At 40.3% G+C, this 20,099-nt stretch overlaps 1 protein-coding gene across 2 annotated transcripts in view; it reads right to left on the reverse strand.

Moving 5' to 3' along the window:
- The window catches only part of glra4a (glycine receptor, alpha 4a), a 29,910-nt gene that overhangs the window by 5,132 nt on the left and 4,679 nt on the right, over window positions 1-20,099 (reverse strand). For both annotated transcript variants that reach the window (XM_085900807.1, XM_085900798.1), the window contains exons 2-7: window positions 8,155-8,282; window positions 7,667-7,734; window positions 5,930-6,153; window positions 4,552-4,634; window positions 2,167-2,304; window positions 1,875-2,089 (exon numbers count right to left, since the gene is read on the reverse strand). In XM_085900807.1, coding sequence (XP_085756933.1) covers window positions 1,875-2,089; window positions 2,167-2,304; window positions 4,552-4,634; window positions 5,930-6,153; window positions 7,667-7,734; window positions 8,155-8,282 — 856 coding nt within the window. The remainder of the gene's footprint in view (window positions 1-1,874; window positions 2,090-2,166; window positions 2,305-4,551; window positions 4,635-5,929; window positions 6,154-7,666; window positions 7,735-8,154; window positions 8,283-20,099) is intronic.

The following is a 20,099-nucleotide window of genomic DNA, read 5'->3' on the forward strand; positions in this document are numbered from 1 at the left end:
GAAGTGCGCACTATAAAAAGCGCAAGATAGTTGTTTGATGTCAGAGACATATTTCATTGGTAAAATAAGAGCCTTTCAAACATCTCCGTGCCAGCATTACATTCCGGGGAGTCTCTAAACTCCTTTACTCATCTTGATTAATGCCACATTATTATTCATAGCATTATTTAAATGTTGTTGTTTTTTTGAAAACCCATCCACTGCACATCTCTACATAATACAGCTTGAGGCCAAATACTCTAAATTTTGTCATAAATCTAGTCATAAACTGTTTGTCACATTTGAGGAGGAACTTGCTGTTTCTTTTTGCTTTACAATCAAATTAAAAACCTGATGTTGAAATAAAAACATGTGGGCAGACTTCCAGCAGCGATCAAACGTAATGGATGCGGTTAGTGCATACTTAACGAAACAGGTGTCTCCATCGCGTTTGTGGTCACTAACCCTGATTACAGCCGATGGCGCGGAGGCAATGTTTTTCTCCACCATCTGTTGGGTCACTGGTACACTAGTCGTACTTTATATGCTGAGAAGCAGGTGACAATTAATACTGATTTTGTGATTTCGAAAAAAAAACACAAAGTGCACTCTGTGAAAGAGATGATACTGTATATATTTAAATATACAGTGTTTACTTTTACAGTACACTAAACGTCAAGTACGAAAATAACATTACACTTCCTTTTAACAGTGCCTAATGTTGCCTTAAGTTGTGGCTGGGGGACTAGAATGTAGAACATGTGCAACCTCGCAATCCATTAAATCCTGGTCATAATTCCGAGTTATGTTGTCTTCAGTTGTAAGTGTAGCCGTTACATCCCGTGAGGTGGAAATTCAGTTGCCATGGTTACATGCTGCAGTTTCATACCCTAAAACACATTGATCCCCTGGCCAATCAAGCAGAACATGTGTTTGGTTTTTCCAGATGACAACAAAACAGCCTGACTTTATCACACACCAAGAATACGACCTCATCATCTGTGTTGTTGTTGTTATCCTCACCTCACCAGAGACTTTTGTCTCATATTTTCCGTCTTGAGCTTTTTTCTACATTCATTGCAAAGTCACGGGTTCATCACCGAATAACCCACCTTCCCCGTCCGCCCCCACTCGAGAGTGCCCTGCCCCCTCTTCGACATCTTTGGAAGACTTTGGAGGACGAGGCCAGTCAATCCCTTTCCTGATCCTCACTTAACCAAATGTGAACTCCTGACTTTGAGCATTTGAGTTGGCCTTTTCCAGGCTGGGCTATATCAACTATGAAACAAAATAATGGATCACTCTTTGGCAGATGAACCGTGTGAACAGCCTACAAAGACATCCAAAGGAAAACGAAGGTGAGACGGCGACTATATTTAACCACTCTGATTCCCCAATTGTGCAAAGTATGTGGAATGAGTTCCTCAAGCTTTTGTTTTTCCTCAGAAAACTGAGTGGGCATCTTGATGATGGCTCCATTATTGGACTATCCATGCAGTAGAATACAGACACGTAGTGATGATGTCAAAGGTCAATGTGAAATGTGATTTAAAATAACTTTTTTTAAACCCATTTTGGTTGGGAAGTATGCCATATGTTACAAGCTCAAAAACACAAAGGTTGCCTCATTCAACATTTGTGCTTCGCCCCAGTCATCATGATCCTAAAGCTCTCTCATTTGCATGAGACAAATATCGACTAATTAAAAAAAAATATATATATGGTCAGTAAATCATGCTCTAATTCTGTCACTTTGGGATATTTTGACATTAAGACACTAAGAAAACAAATCCTGCCAAATCCTCTGAAAGAGTTTGCAGCAAATGATAAAAGGTTGCGCTGTCAATCTCTTAAGCGAAACACATCACTTTTAAATTTTCATCGACACGACTCACCTTTGGCAGGGAGGCCCGTGAGCCGGAGCTCTGTGTGGTCATGGTGAGCACAGTGGTGATACCCAGGCCCACTCTGGCGGGGGCGGCGTCCATGTTGATCCAAAAGGACACCCACGAGAGGATGACGATGAGGAGCGAAGGGATGTACATCTGGATCAAGTAGTAGCCCATCTGGCGCTCCAGATGGAACTTAACTTCTATGCAGGTGAATTTACCTGCATTTTACACCGCATAGGTATCACATCACTCAATGTGACAGTTAAATCAATCACAGAGCTCTGTGGTGTGTTACCTGTGTTGTAATACTTTGTGCAGTAGCCCAAATCCATCTCGTCTTTAAGCACAAACTGGGGCAGGGTGAGGTCATCGGCTACTTGGACGGGATTCTCAGAAAGCCACTCAAAGATCAGGTCATTCATGGTGTAGCCGACTGTGGGAAGAGCGGCAAAGAAGGGGTTACACTTGTACACCATGGCAAACTACAACTACAATTAAAGAGAAAATAACCTAACAAGAATTCATACGGTTCAATTAACAGTGTCACTTAAAACGGTAATTTAATTTGGGGGCAGAATGTTTGAATTGGATCTCATTTAAATGGGGATCCCCAAGCACCATGCTGTAGTCTGTCGCAAAGGTTTTTGAACAGTGAGAAGGCACACGACAAGCATATCGTTTTGTAAAATAAAAAGTGCTTTGAGCAATTTGGCAAATAATGTGTGTAACTCCAGTATACGTAATTGATGAAAAGACATTTTCTTTGTTAAGCTTTTGAAAAGTCTCACTAAGTGCAAGTCCATTAATGGAGCTCACACATGCAATGTTTTGTATATGCTCTGTAATTTATTTTCTCAGCTGCCTGATTATACAGTAGATGTGTTAAAAATGCATGCCACATGCAACAACAATGCAGAATGCTGAACAGATTTGAATAATACTGATGTGTACACGGACCCATAAGGCCTCACATAAATTATTCACGTTGTTCTAGCCTTGCCAGTAGCAACTGGCTGGAAAAACAACTCCAGTGAAATTCACTTTATCTTGTTCATGAGAGGAATTTTCTGCCATTCACCTCCTATAGCAAGTGAAGGGAATGACAATGCTTCACTGAGATAATCAACGATATATTTTTTGTCTTTCTCTACGCGTACGCACGCACGCACACACACAGCTGGCTGTGTTTTATATATGTGTATATATATATATATATATATATATATATATATATATATATGTGTATATATATATATATATATATATATATATATATATACACATACAGTATACACACACATGTATGCATACATATATGGCTACACACATTATATTTATACATTAGGAATTTTCTCACCCTCTAGCATGAAAGAGGCAAGAAGAAAAATATTGGATTTGGCAATCCCTTCACATTCCCAAAGGTAACGTCTGTTGTTATTGTTCCCCCTTACTCACTTTCATGTTGCCATGACGACACTAGTAGCAGTAAAACCTCCAATGTCCTCTCGACGTCCGGCACTAGCCAAGGTGATTTTCCCCTTGGGTGGTGCACTAGTGCTCGTCAACATACATTTTTGCCATTGTGGCTTTTTAATCTCATAACAGCAACAAGTGTGAGCATTAACTTTTATATTTTTATTCATATATTTTTCTCATGTGCTGTATGTAATACACAGCGTGGAGCAGTGGGCTGGGGGTGAAAAATAATATTTGTAATGGTCATCAATTTTCACAATTTGACGTTGGGGTGAAAAAATATATTTACAATGGGCATCCATTTCCAGGAATTGTGGGCCGGCCCGGTCACACAAAATAGAGTGGGTCCACTACACGTGCAGAACAATTTTAGGGTTCGCAATTTTAATCGTCTTTTAACTCCTTTTGCTCATTGTCAGTATTGTAGTTCAATATTTGTTCCAATATTTTTATTTTATTTTCCATTTATTTGTTTGTCGGCCGAAGCACATTCTGCACGAAATATACCAGATTTTTTGTTTTTTTATGACAGGTTTGAAATAAATCATATTGACTCCAGCACAAAGAGGGCGTATCTAGCTTGGAGCAAAACAATACCTTTTGTTTGTGTCCCATCAGATAAGCACACACGGGCAGAGATGGCAGCGCCAAGCTTGAATTGTTTATTTGTTTGTTTGTGTGTGTGTGGGGCACCTTTGTCCTTATGACAAAGGGACGGGTCACGGCCAGGCACCAAGAGAGGGGTCATGTTTCATAACAGCCACAAAAAAATTGAAGTGTTATTATTTATATGCTGGAAATTGGCTCCACGGGGGCAGATGCTATCTCTTCCGTGGGTAAGGGGAGCCCATTATTTCTCCCACTGACTTTATCAGTGAAACAGAAAATCACATATAAAAGTGGTTTAATATACCTAATGCAAAGAAGATGCTTTTTCTTACTTCACGAAACTTGCAGAAATAGTCAAGGCACAGGGGATGCAATTAGGAAAAGATCAACGAGCCCTCCATAAATGAATTTATGAATACAAAATATACCATCAATAACGAAACACATTTACTCTCCAGTGGAGAAACAGTGTATCCCCAAACTCTCCTAATTGGACACTTTACAGAGTATATGAGGCATAGAGGGAAAACAGGAAAAAGAGAAAGCCAGACATAAAGGTGAGGGAGGAAGAGAGGCAGACGTGAAGAAGACTCACAGCTCTCAAGCTGCATGGTGCATGTCTGAATGTCCATGGGGAAATTCTTCAAGTCCATGGGGCAGGAAAGGATGAGAGTCAGCCTGAGATGGAGAAGCAGAGTGAAAGGAAGGAGAAAGAACTGCAACAGGGGACAGCAGAAGGCACGAAACAATGCACAGAAATAAGACAGAAAGCTGGGAAATGATCAAACAGCGCTTGCTTACATAAATAGACCTTTTCATCATGTATTTTATTTTACAACATTATATATATAAATAATCAGGGTTTATTATTAATGTGTAAATATATATATATATATATATATATATATATATATATATATATTAAAAGTTCCAATATTAAAACCTAATTAAAACGATAGCAAGCTCAAAATAAAAAAACAATGAAAACAAAACAAGCAAGAATTAACTAAATAAAATCCCAAGCTATTAAAACCCTGCTAGTGTGATGGTAAAAATGATATTTTATGCAACTGTGAGCTTGTTTGTTTGTGTTTAATCCAGCCCAATAGCTGAAAACCCCCACATATGGACCACTTATTGCCCTGTGCATCTCCGCTTATTTGTTGTGGCATCGATACCACGGAAATATTGGGAGGAGAGGGAGCAATTTGGGAGCATGCCGAGAGCTATGTAATTACCTGCCGAGGCACGTTTGCCAAAGGCGACACTCTTGCTGCCACTGGTAAAATGTTCAGCGACGAGCATTTGACAAATGTCTCAGACTCCACTACAAATGATTTCCTCACAGTGTTGCTTGACAATTAGGGATGGGAAATTCTTTTGTGCCATATTAGAACACATCAATTTCCTTTCAAACTCATCGTCATTAGGGCCACAGTGGGGCTGGAGTCTATCCCAGCTGACTTTGTAGTTGCCCACCAATGGCAGGGCACATAGACAGACAACCATGCACAAACAAACATTCACACCTCCGGAGATTTAGAGTCTTCAATGAATCTAATATGCATCTTTTGGGAACATGGCAGGCTAGCCTACACTACACAATCACTTCCAAATATGGGCAAACTTGCACTGGAGCACTGCCCCTTGGTGAGCACCAACAAAACCAGGTGCAGTGGGGAAAGCATTTTGTCATTAAAGTTTGTTGTATCAGCCTTTATTTGTTCTTTACAAGAATGATATCCAGGTTTATACACTTGTTCTTAACTTCCATTGCTTCATTCCAACCTAATTTGTGCCTTTTAGTGATATCTGTGATGTCCAGTTTGACTTAGCTCTATGTGACCAAGTGCGGCTGGTTTATAGCGGCGATACAACAAATACATCCAATAAATAGTTGTATGAAAAATGCTCCTAGGCCATAAATGTTATTGTTTAATCAGATGTTTCAAAGACAAATACGTAGTCTTTACCTGATGCTGTACAGAACGCTGCCATCTTGGAAAATCCTCAGTAGCTTGTTGTCAGTGGTGACCTCATGGAAGTTGGCGCCCTTTTCATTGGCAAAAAACAAATCAGGCTTCCAGATGGAGTCAAGCATAGACGGATCCAGATCTAGCGAGTCGTCCGGGTATTCGCTGTACGCCAGACGGGGATCATTCCATTTTTGCCGTAGGAACACATTGAGCCTGTAGTCCTGTATAGTAGGTGGGATAGCAGTTAGTACGCAATAATTCTTTTAATAGTTGCTGGGTGCAGCATCCATTTTGGAGAAAAGAAAAATATTGTTCACTCATGGACATTCTCACACTGTGTTTAAAAAAATTAGACAAATAATTAATTTACAAACATTTTCTACTCTTAATGTTAACAGACATAACTATTTTATAATCATTTTGAAGGGGGATTGTCTAAATGGACAACTGATATATAATAATGTGCTTGCACACTCTCGAGTAACTTGGATGTGGCTGTGGTCAGAATAAACATATCACATTCAAACTCATGTAAAATGAGAGTCAGCGCACGCCTGCCACCATTTTAAGTGGTTCCAAAATGCGTTTAGATGTTTGAGTAGGCTTTTTGTGATGTCTGGCTTATGCAAAGCATGTTTATGAAGAACTGCATGATTTGATGAAAAGTTCTCCATTGCAAAATGGGCCCTAGGAGACCGACTTCACTCAACTGTATATACGAGTGCGAACATGCGTAATGTGTCAGAAAAACCAGTAAAAATGTTGATAATTGTTTTCAAAATAAAACTGATGTTTGCAAATGTCTTATCCTTACTACTGCTTACATACACAGTCCGTCTACTTTCATTGAGGACTACACAAATCTGAGAAGAATTGCTGTTCAGTGGCTGAAAATGACAAATAAAACATGGCACCTAAATGCTTGATAGATTGAAAAAAGAATTAATTAATTTGATAATCCATTAAATATTGCACTTCTAGTTTTGTCGAATTATAACAAAATCTCCTAAAGGTGGGAAATAATTGTAATAATCTCACTTCACCATCTATTATCACTAGACATGCAGAAAGTCTGTGTAAGCGGTAGTGAAGATAAGCAATATAGAAAATGGATGGATTTCTCATAAATGCATACAAATGAAAGCCTCCCCCTCATCTGGAGAATAAAAATATGGTAGCCATGATTTACAACTGAGGTGACATATCCATTATGATCTTTGCTTAAAATTTGAAAAATGTTGATATTGTGCCTTTTTCTAGAAAAAGGTTTGCCAATGCATGCAATATCATTGTCATTCTTGTTATGTCTTGATGGGAAGTCCAGGGGTCCAAACCTCCTGTCAGACTCGGTTAAATAGTATTCCACTCCCTAATGCTGACCTAGCAGCTAGATCACTGCGCTTGTAATTCCCGAGGGCAGTCGTTTCAACATGTAGCGCTTTGGCCCCCCACCCCCATTCATTTTCCCAGCGTCTCATTTTAATTGCAGAGTGGACACTTCATTATCCAATGTGTTGGTTTCGGAACGTTGCACTGCTATGCTCCAGGAAGCGTAGAAATGAGGCAACCGGCTTTAATTGTTAGAAAGCAAGCAAGCGTTTTTGTCATTTTGAAGATGCGAGCAAAAAAAAAAAAAAAAAAAACAATGGCGCTCCACGATGCCAAATGGATTCCAGTGAGATTTAATGAGACAGCGGCAACGATGTTCCGCACTGAAATGCGGGATTTTCTCACCATGGTGGTTTCCGTGATGGAGCCGAAGCTGTTGATGAAAATATTGCAGGTGACATTCACGGGTGGGCCTGAGGGAGGAAGCATGTATTTTTTTTACAAGCAGAACTCACTTCTGAATTCTTCTAATATACGTACATCATAATAGCAATTATAAACTGTTATCAACTGACTCGGGTCAAAAGTTTCCTACATGTGGATAAACCCGTGTTTCCACAACGCATGACTGGATCATCATGGGTTGCATATCATGCCCACCTATGAGGACCAGATCTATAGAAAATGGCTGGATTTAGATCACAACTCAGTATAGCTTCATGCTGTCTGGTTAATATTAAAGTCAGCATCGGAGCCAATAAAGAGCGCATGCTAGAGTGTCGTCCGCTTTCTGCCCCTTACATCACATATTTGCTCCGCTTTGTTTTCCCCATGTCTGGGCTCTCTCTTCTTATTTTTTTCATGGCATGTCTGCTCTTGGCTCCCTCGCTTACCTTTGAAGTTGGGTCTGATGCGGGCATCGTACCCCGACGTTCGTCCCATGAGCTTGTCCAGGAAGTCGGAAGGCGAGAGTTGTGGTGCCCTGCCAGAGGGCTTTATCTCCTCCTTACAGGAGCTCAACCTGACAAGTTGATGGAACAAAGACAAAGATGAGGAGAAGGGGTGTTAATTGAGATGATGTAAATTGCCTCTACAACCACCTCAGTTCTAGTTTAGTGTTCGATGCTCGGGTTCCTGGGCACCAAACACATCCAAGTGCGCTTTTAGGGACCTTGATTTATGCACTCGGTAAAGGAACAGTTTGTACATTTAAATTTTACAAAACAGTATGCTTTTGGGCCTTCAATTAATTTCAAGAGAGAATATTAGTTTAGAGCTTCATCATGAAATGAATCAAACTTGTAATTCAAGGTACAATACATTAAAACATGACGATTTTTGATGAGCCTGGAACTAAAGAAGCCGCTTGACACGATTTCCTACTGAAAAACTGTTTTGCAATTAGCACAACTTCAAAATCAACCAGTGTCACAGTGGTAAGTCTTTAGAAAAGGAAGATTCTTTAGCTCAGCGGCATACAAAACAAAATAAATATCATCTTCTGCTTGGCCTTCTCTTGTTGTTTTCATGACAGATCGACCGCTCAATCGCAGCTTTGTGAATGTCACAGCACAGAGAGAGGGAGGTGTGTAAGGAGAGGGTCAGGGCGAGAGTAATCAACAGCAAAGAGAAAGGCGAGGCAAAAGTCATAAATAAGCAAAATACCAACAATGGAGGCTTTGGCAGTGAATTAGATTTCTTAGATGGAGGATGTATGCACACAGTTCATAATGTAAAAGGAGAGCGGATTTAGTTCCCTCTTGAGTACAGTTTGACTCCATCCATTTCTGCAAGGTTCACACGCATCGGGCCACACTTAAGCATTCTCGCTCGCTCAGTCAGCAAAGGCTCACTTGTCAGATAACCCAAGTGCAAATGCTTATTATATGTGTGGTCACGCATTTGCACCGTTGCATTGTGACCTGAAAGCCAATAAGGAAAGAAAATGAAGCTTACCCTCTTGTCACACATAAAGAGAGGACAAACTGCTTCTGTTGAGATGTTGTATAATGTGTCTCTCAAGTTATTTGCCACTATCGTAATAATAACAGTTTGCAACCACATTTGCCAGGTGAGAGAGCAAGTAGCCTAGCTTCTTTTATTACGTTTACTCGAGTCAACTCCCCCCTATGTTACATTTGAGCTATTTCTCACCCTGTTTTATTGTAGATTTTAAAGTGATCATTTGAAAAGTGGATTTACAGTACACACCCAAGTCCAAATTTAGCACTGAGGTTCAGTGTTGTAAAATGTGCAGCGACATTCCAGGCAGCACTCTGGAATAGATACTACTGGAATAGATGCCCTCTATTTAGAGAGCAAGAAGAAGCGAGAGAGATGTTGTATGGTCGATTTGTATGTGCTGCTCTGTGTATGTTAGAATAGCAGTTGTCTGAAGGTTTACAATTATTGTTACATTAGTTTCGGATTAAGCTAGCAGGTTGGTAGGTTGGTCAGTCAGGTGGGTGGGTGGTTGGTTGGTTGGTTGAGCATGTTGGTGTGCACAGATCGTAATTTCCCCTCTTTTGTCTGTTTTTCACTCATACACATATTTACTTGTTTATAATGTTGACTCACAGTTTAAAATTTCTTTACAAAGTGTGTTTTAATAAGTTCAAATGTGTTAATGCATGAGGGAGAGGTATAATTATCAGGATACAGGTATTGGAGATATTCCTAGTGGTAACTGTATTACTCTTGTTCTTTTTTTATTGCCCTATGGCAAGGGATGTGGTTAATTGTGCTGTTCTCGTAAGCTTATCTACACAACAAACCATAAACGCAGTAAGCACAGTAAGACACACATGGCAAATATTTCCTCATAAAAAACAGTAATTAAAATTTGGTTTGTGTGTACTCCCTGCATTACATACTGATAGCAGTTCCAGGAAACTCAGAAAAGAGATAGTTTGGGGTGGAATTTGGAGAGCCATCAGCTAACAGAACAATATAAGCCTCTGGGGTGGGGTGGGGGCTATAGTCACGATTGCAAAAAAGTATTATGATTCCCCCCCTGGGACCAATTAGGCTTGAAACTTTCTCGCATTGTTACTCGGACTGTTTTTTTGTGTGCAAATTTTATGAGCAGATTCTCACGCACGCACGCACACAAACACACACACACACACACACACACACACACACACACACACACACGCACGCACACACACACACACACACACACACACACACACACACACACACACACACACACACACACGCGCGCGCGCACGCACACACACACACACACACACACACACACACACACATCTAGCAGATGTTTAAATGGTGAGAGAACTACAGATGGTAAACAGAGTTGCGGACTATGTCTTTTGTTAAGTACATGTATACTGTGTGTGATTAGCATGTGGTTATACCTACACTGTGGCTGTAGACCACACTCTGAATAAGAATAAGTTGCTTGTAATTATCTGTCCAGTTTGATGATCGATAAATCAGCAATTCTTTGGGGTCTGTCTAATCTTCTTTAACACAAGGGCAATTTTAGGGCAGATTACTAATCTTGGGGGAGCCATAGAACCCAAATTACCCTAAAGCTAAATGTTCCTGCAGTCGTACAAATCAAGCAATAGCATTTTATACTAAACAAAACAATATAAGGCTTTTAAAAGTCAAGAGTTGAACCACTGTCATGCATGACATCATGCCAGGCAATAAAGCTATTGCTTTTTTTCTTTAGTTTTTTTTTTTTTAGAGGGTTTAAGTAGTGCATATTTTTCTTGTCTTTCTTCTGGTACAACATTCCAACACACACATTCCCTCCTAGAAATAATCAGTTGTCAACACAAATGTACACAGAAAGGAATTGATGGTTAGTTGTATGTAGTTGCAGGAAGACATCGATTCCGGACGGTCTCTCGGCTTGTGCCAACACAAAGCTATAAAGTATATCCGCTTTGGTCTCCAGTGCAATTTTTCTCTTGAATGGCGGTCACAAAGCTGCACAAACAAATGACTGCGGCCATAAAGTCCTGAGTTTTCAGTTAAAAGTATTGATGGGACAACAAGAGGCCCAGAAGGAAGATGGAGTTCAGCAGAGGAGCCTGAGATTAGGCAGTGAGCGATCAAAGTTGTCATCTAATCGGACGGGACACCCGTCAGCCCATAAAGGGAGCATATTCTCTTAATTGACTTTTCATTAACAAGGCTGCTGATTAGGAAAGCACATCGTTGTGCAGCCGGGCGGCTCCCTACTAGGAAACGTTCTGAGCCATTAGACAGCCACGTGTGCATGTGCTAAATTTAAGAGCTATTAGTTTAATGGAGAGACAGAAAATTGGACTTTCTCCATGTAGGAACACACTGCTCCAGTTTGCTGCTTGCCAAATTGGCCTTGACTTCACATCAGAGAGGGTCAACTTTCCGCCACGGCACAAGAATTGACTTACAGTCTTTATTTACACATCCAAGAGCAGCATGGTTTATGGCGACGCTGTAATGTTTCATTATTTTGGCCTCAATGGTTCGTGCAGCACCTCTCTTTACACTGCTGCTGTATGTAATGACCTATTAGCTACTTCTGCCTATGCCGTGATAGATAGGTTTGAGGTTTGATGGGGAAAGGGATTTGAAATGCGATGCAATTTAGCCTCACTCATTTGTCTTCACAGACAATCACCACTGACACCAACATTGCTTCTTTCGACCGCATCTAACCTTCTTATCCATGACAACTCGAAAGCCTTTTTCACTATGATGGACCATGTGTTTGGAAGTAAATTCCCAACAAACAAACCAAAATTTGTCAGAGGTCATCTTCCTTTTGACCCCGAATGAGACAAGCTGTATAGAAAATGGGTCAATTGAACGATAACCCAAAATGACACACAAATCCATGCATAATATATATATATATATATATATATATATATATATATAAAATAATTGTTTATATATATATATATATATATATATATATATATATATATATATATATATATATATATATAAACAATTATTTTTTAAATGTACATCTTCTGGTAAACTTGACCGAGATTCATTCAACACAGCCAAAATGCCCAACATCTCTCAAGGGTAATTTTGTGGGCTAAAAGTATGAATATTTAAATAGGAATTTGATTTACAAGACCCCCCCCCCCGGCACAAGTTTACTGAGCACACATTGTTGCTGTTGGTTTTAAATGAGACCATATTTTATCTCCATCTCTAAATGATCAGTGTACAGTACTACTTGTTTTGATTGAAGTATATTCTACTTGTTCATGAAGTGTAAAGACTATCTCTGAAAAGAGTGAGCCATGACTTCTGGACAAATGGGAGCTGCTGACAGTGATTTAGATGCCTGGAACCAGTCAAGGAAAATGACAGGTGAAGGCAAATGATAGCGATTTAAGTTGAAAGAATAGAATAGAGGAAGAAATAGTGGGAGGATTAAGTAGTTTCAGCAGTGGCACTGGGAGTATTCTCGAAGAATAAAACAGTGTTTACTGTGCTTGCTGTTAGTCCTCCATCATTTCTATTGTTCTCTTTAGCAATTCTGATATTTTTGTTTTGTGGCAGAACATAATTAGTTGAGACTGGAGCCAATAGAAAATGCTGAAAGTGTCTCCTGTCAAAGTTTATTAAGCTGTCTCTATGCAAAGCACAGAGTTTAATGGTTTCGATCAATCCAGGCTAACCCTGAGTAAATTTCAAATCCGTGCCAGGCATACTAATACACTGTATGAGAAGGATATGTGTCAGTCTTGTGGGAGCTTGACATCTACAGAGCACAAGTGATGTTTCTGGGCTCGGTAACCAAAAGGGTGCAATGCGAGCCAAGCCCGACGACAGATTTATGGCCTCAATGGCTTGTTTCTTACTCTGAACGCCGGCTGCCACCTCAGGCTGTTCCAGCGCGGCCCAAACTGATCTTCGCCGCCTTTTTTCAGCCTGGCGACTTCAGAGATGTATTTGTGTGAAAGGCAATATCCGTCCGTCTCTTGGAGATTTAATGCTTTTACCCTCCAGGTCCCCGAACACTGCATGCTTAGAACTGATCTGAGCACAACGACATCTTGACTCCTCGACTGCTAATTGCTATACAACAATCTCAAACGAACTGTTCCAATTGCAAATCTTGCTCTTACAGATTGTCTCTGAGAGTGCACTGATAGCAAGTATCGAAAGATGCAGCTATTCATTTTGGGTTTAAATCAAGATCAATGTCTTTCAGCTTCAAGGGACTTGGGTTGACTCTCATAGACACTATATTGACAAAAGGATTTGTGCCCATTGCACCAGAGAGAAAGCTTCCATTCTCTTGGAAAGATATTCAGGCAAAGTTGATGAGTGGAGGCCAAATATCAATACCAAAATACCAAAATAAAATACCAAATATAGATTGATGCATTACTTGAGAAGTGTCTCTCATTACGTTTTGTCCATAACTTCCATTACTGGTCAGACACCATTGCTTTGCATGGAAACGCACTCACTTATGAGCATTGTAACATTTGAACCGAGGCGTTCTAACATGTCATCAAACGTCTATTAAAATTAAAAATACGATGAAGCAATTGCCGGAAGCAATGTTGTGACACTCTTGTAGACAGGCCAACAGGAGATGAATCTTACATTTGGCATCCCCTCCTCAGACACAGATGTCTCAACAAGCTTCTCTGTATTCAGAACACATTTCACCACGGCTCAACATCTGATATCAACGCGGACTGCCTCCTGTCAGTCTCAGCTACAAAGAGATTGTAAGATTTCTAAAAACGGGAAGGAGCGACTTGGCTGAGAGCGAAGGACGGCTATCATGTACCAGCAAAAGGGCTGGAGACCAACAGTCGCTTTATTCTCAAATGCTCGAATGCTCCTTATCACCAAAACCTTTCAGTTTGTTTTCTCATGTTTGTAGCGGGACAGCTTGAAAGCAATCAGTCATTTTTGGTTCTGAGGGGACACGCTTTGAAATCCCTGCTCATCAAGATCAATATCATTTAACCCAAGCCTACAGCTTCTCTCTGCTTGCAAGTGCGCATTCAGCAAGATATTAAAGCCACTGAGTATTGAGATATGATCTATCTATCTATCTATCTATCTATCTATCTATCTATCTATCTATCTATCTATCTATCTATCTATCTATCTATCTATCTATCTATCTATCTATCTATCTATCTATCTATCTATCTATCTATCTATCTATCTATCTATCTATCTATCTATCTATCTATCTATCTATCTATCTATCTATCTATCTATCTATCTATCTATCTATCTATCTATCTATCTATCTATCTATCTATCTATCTATCTATCTATCTATCTATCTATCTATCTATCTATCTATCTATCTATCTATATATCTATATATATATATATATATATAATATTTTCTATATTATTTTTGAAGCCATATAAAAAAATGCATTAAATAAAATATCTAGGTTAATTGTAGCCTGGACAAATTCACAACATAACCTGCATGCTAAAACGAAGGAGTATGAAAATACATGCTTCAGCCTGCATCCAGATGAGTTTCTGCTTGCGAATTTTCTGAACATTAAAAGACGGCGGAGGAGGGTCTCCACATATACTTCGTCGTGTCCCCCAACCCCCCCTATAATTTTTAGGCCGTTGGGAAATCTCTCCTGGCGACTGAATAGAAATACATTACGCTCAATGTACAGTGAACATGTAATTAGAATCAGTATACTGCTTGACTGCGATGATTAATGCCCTCCTTTGCGACATGCAGCAATACTCATGTGGATGGATATGTCCGCTTCCATCAGTCTCAGTGTGAACCCAATCCAGCATGTGTGCTCTTCTCCCTTTCCCAGAGACCGGCTTCCAGCTGCCAAGATCTTGTACTTTGATTAGCCACATGCTAACCTTACGCTACTTGTGGGATGCTGTTTTCCCTTCTTAATATGGCATTATCCTTGGAATGGTCTTTCGCTGCCCTGACCTTGCATTAATTGCTTGTGGTTGCTGTTTATGGAGGGACCGTTTCTGTGGAGTGACCATGTACACAAAACATCATAGGCTAAGCTTGAGAAATGAGTCAGTGTGCATTTTGTACCAGTTTTGTTCCACCTGTGCTTTGGACCAAAGAATAGAGTCATTTGGATTCTGTAGTGCTATATTAGGTTTCAACCTTTAGGGCAGTGCAGATATTCAGTGCTTAACTGTGTTGGTTGGATGGTTCATATATGCAGTTTGGATGTTCAACTTGTCCCGCCACCTTAACTTGTCAAGTGTGAGCGCAGTCTTAAAACTGCCCATGGTTGTGAATGGCTGTCTGTCAGCCTGTGATTGACCAATGATTGTCCGTGGGTCGGCGAGGATAAGCATTCTAGAAAATGGATGGATGGATGCTCACTGCTCAGGAGTCACACAGACAACAACTGATGCATTCCACATGACCCGCATTGTAACCTTGACCCTGAAGTTGGAGCAAAGATGCTGGCTGGAGATGACATCATCGTCATGGGCTTTCTCAGTCTGACCTACAAGAAGGCAGTCCAACAACTGTGTTGAGTATCTGTCATCTATCTAATATGGAAGAACCAAACCCACATCTTACTTTTCCTTGGTCAAAGTTCTTGCTTTCCTATTCTGGTAAATCCAGAGACATGATCAGCATTTCAATGAAAGTGGATTGAAGGACTGTATTGTTACATGTTGAAAAGATACGTCAAATTACCTAACTCCTCAGCTCGTTTCGTTACAGCCAATATTATTGGAGAGGAAAAACAGGAGAGGCTAACAAAAGGAACCGTCGTGAGTGAAAACATTAACTCCCTGGTGAAAGAAATCATTGAAGAAGAAGAATTCCTTTCACTATGTCAGTTGTACGGGAAGAGGAACGTGGACATTTCGGTCATTTTTTCTCATAGAAAATGAAAGTAAGCAGCAACACAAAACATCACACAACGATTCATGCCTGAAGTAACAAACATAAATTGGCTGTTTAAATGCATGTAGGAAGCTGTAAAAATAATACTTTGAATGCTTCCAGGTGGCCCTGCGATTGGTTGGCAACCGGTTCACGGTGTCCCCCACCTATTGCCCGATGACTGTTGGAATAGGCTCCAGCACGTACGCAACCCTCACTGGGAAAAGCGGAACAGAAAATGGATGGCTGGATGGATGAATGGATGGATGGATGCTACCAAGTGTTTGTTGTGTTCCCTCACAAAAACACATCCACAGACAGCGAACTTTTGAATGATGAAGTCAAGCAAAATAAACCACAATCTAATAATCCACACAACTGTCTCTTGCAAAATAAGAACAGCTGGTCCACTTTAAACTTCTCTTCGGTTTTGAAGATAAGTTATTTTAAGTAAATTAGTGTCCAATTTACACTGTACTGCTAAATCGCCCAAAGTCAAAGCAATTGTTTGAAGTGCTCACACTAAGTTATAGATGTTACGATTCCATTTAAGTAGTGTCGGTGTCGGTCTCAAAACAAATAAAAAAGAAAACATTTCCACCTTCTGTGGACTTGCTAAAGCTAAAACAATGCTATCAAGAAAACAATGTGCTTCTGATTTCAGTTTTAGTTTGATCTGACTGTCGACAGTTGGAAAATCTCTTGCAGATGGCTGCTCTTGCAGTATACAAATTGTCAAGTGCAATTCGGCTTTGGCGATAAAGCGCTGTGCTGAGTGAAAATACAACCCATGCTGTCTACAGGGGGCTGGAGTTTTGGAGAGCATTTCTTTAGAAGTGAGACCGAAAAGCAGCAACCGCCTAGGATTATAGTACCTCATTTGTATGAAACGGGACCTCCCTGTTAAAACAGATGCGATAATTCACTCATCTGCTAATGGTAATGACAACGCGATCGCTTAATGTTCTTCCCACATCAGTTGTTTGAAGAAATAAACGTAAGTCCGTATGGAAAACAGACTGGGTATTCGGGAGCTCACCGATTGTGGAGAAATTCCAAACAATGCATTTCATTGTAACGGTGCAATTTTTTTACATAATGCTGTGTGGATAAAACAGTCACTTCTGCTGTCATGGATCTAAAAGCCACAGTTGAGACATCTGCGAGCTTTCCACTGATGCAAGTCCAAGTGACAAGTCCTGAAACAGCTCAATTTGCTTTGAGCACTTCTTTTCCCCCCCAGGGTAATGTCTTTCTCAAGACTCTCTCGAGGGGCCGGACACGCATTGCATGTCTTGCAGTTTTTCCGGAAAACAAAAGGCGGATGACTGCATAAATCTTTGAGCCCCAACAGAGGAGGGGAGAAAAGGTAAGACAAGCAGGCTTTAAACCACAATCCTGTTTGACATACAGGGTTGCACTTTCCGCCTGTCTCCTTGTGAGATAGATTCAATTACACTGGAATGATTTAATTCCAATCTCTGCTTTAAATAGAATATTTAGGCTCATGTAATTTGTCTCACAAATGTGATACATTTCATCAAGTTTATTCCTGCACAAACGACAATATGCTTGCACCTGTTAGCAGCATCTTTTCACAACTCCAAGTTTTTCAACTAAAAGGTTTGTTTGTCCACTGCTTTTTTCCAATTTTTATATAATTATGCTTTAATACGGTGCCTCACCTGTCAAGGACAACCAGTCATCTCACTAATGTGTGGAGAAAAGACTCTGCCAGAAAACTGGAGGTCAGAGCACGGGGGATTTATGGAAGTAGATGATCTTCAGAGTTTAATCCTTGAAACAACTTTGTGCCGTGTATAAAAAGGCTTTCGCTAAAACTACTTAGGAGAAGCACAACAAACTCTCCCGTGTTGTCCGGTAAAGGTTAAGAGACTTCTCTTCAAAGTGGTGTGACGAGAGTCGGTGTGATAGCAATCTGTTGGAGCACCACTGAGATAGACATTTGATTACATAAAGACTTTTTATTGTCATCCCTGCGCACAGGGGGTTAGACTTTACCAGCCTTTAGAGGTTATGACTGCAGGGACAAGTTTTACTTAGCAATTGCCTAGGGAATGACCAGAACAAGTGCATCAGTTGTCTATCTCCCTGTAGGATTGTGTAGCAGAATAACGTAGAATTGATAATATTAATCTGAAAATGTTTTGGGCATTGAGAACCGAATGGAACCAGGTCTTAGGTTATGGTTGTTCAAAATGTCCATGTCTCGTTCAACTGGCATAGACTCCAGTTGAACCACGAGCCAAATGAATTCAAGTGAAAATGAATGGATATTCTACAAAGTGAGCTGGATTTAAGTAGCAGGAAAATATGTCATCCATCACAGCTTTTCTTTAGATTTGATAAGAGCATGTTGCTAGAACTGAGGTTCAGTCAAATAATATATGGTGGAAAAAGTGAAACTCAGCATCCACTCAGCTTTCCAGTTTTTCCACTATACATTAAAAGTTCTGTTTTACAGGGGGCAGATGTTCCTCTCACTGTAAGTGAAGTTTAATTGGCCCGAACTGCTTGGTCAGACATAATGACATGATGGGAGGGCTCTATCATGCGTCCCCTCTTCATCGTCCTAATTGCAGCCTGCACAAAAAGAGCGACAGCACTAAACCCTCGGAGCCAAAGTGCGGCCCTCGTCGATAAGTGGACATTTCGACCTGAGAGAGGTGGGAAAATTGCATTGCATTACCATATTGCATCATTGGTGCTGGGGCTCGCATTGCATTGGTGCTCTTGGGTATTTTATCGCATCTAGCTTGTCAACTCAATGTCACCTTGGGCGCCAGTAAACACATTCAATGAAGTGTCTTTTTTGAAAAAAGGCCTCAAAAGCAAACAAGAAGCTGATCCTTTTATCCATTGCATAAGGAACAATTGGACAATGAAATGTTACACCACTGTTTTGGGTTACTGTTGGCGTAAACTTCGGGTATTAATATTTTATCTAGCGGGGATAAGTCTAGTTTCCTGGCATCGTTGTGCCGCGCTTACACTTTCAGAATTAGCCAGCTACCACAGGTGAAATGTTTACTCTTAAGCTGACGCAAACGTGATACACTTCACCGTGCATTCATTATTCATGGGCTTGGCTTTTCATTCCAGCCGGTAGCGGAAACATGTCAGAAGCTCATGGTTTAGTGCGTATGGGGCCGAGCAGGGGTGGCTGGGGGCGTCTTCATTTCTCTCTCAAGATGGAACATTTTAAAGCCAATGTTGCGATCGATAACAGGGTGGTTTTAATCATACGTAATTGGGACATGGTGCATTGTATGGAACGGAAACAGTTAAAGGTAATGTATAGAGGGACATACTGTTGTCCTCAAACTCGTTTTTTTCGCAGGGCGCATTGTAGTCATAGCTTCTTTCGGAGGGCCATTATGACTGTCAACCCAAATAAATGTATGAGCACGTCATATTATAAATGTAAAAGCTACAAAACAAACTGACAAATAACTCGTTTTCAAATCAGACGAGTAAAAACTGGTCAGATATTAAAAAATATATATATTATTAAAAGTGGAGACGATTTGCAATTCGAGTAATGACACACGAATTTGATGCACAATTTATTTTCACGGGCCACATAAAATGATGTGGCGGGCTGTATCTGGCCCCCGGGCCTTGAGTTTGACACCAGTGTCATAAGGGACCGAGATGAGTTGGAGCCTTTCTCAACTGACTGATCACACGATACAACTTTTGTTGTTAAGTTTTCTTAAAGCTTGTATAATCCTCAGCTTTTCATTAGTAAGACATGTCGAATAATAATTATACAGAATCTTTTGATTAATGAATTGCCTCTCGCTCATACATTGCGCCTGTGTTGGCATTGTCGTGAGTCAACTGTTTCTTCACTTATAACCAGCTTGGCTTTTATTTAATTTAATTTTTATTTGAAGTCATCTGCTCGTGTAAAAATCCCATCTGTCCTCTTTTGGCACTCCCCAT

Source organism: Syngnathus leptorhynchus, chromosome 2 (genome assembly GCF_054491065.1).
Source record: "Syngnathus leptorhynchus isolate UIUO chromosome 2, UIUO_Slep, whole genome shotgun sequence".
NCBI classification, from domain to species: domain Eukaryota; kingdom Metazoa; phylum Chordata; class Actinopteri; order Syngnathiformes; family Syngnathidae; genus Syngnathus; species Syngnathus leptorhynchus.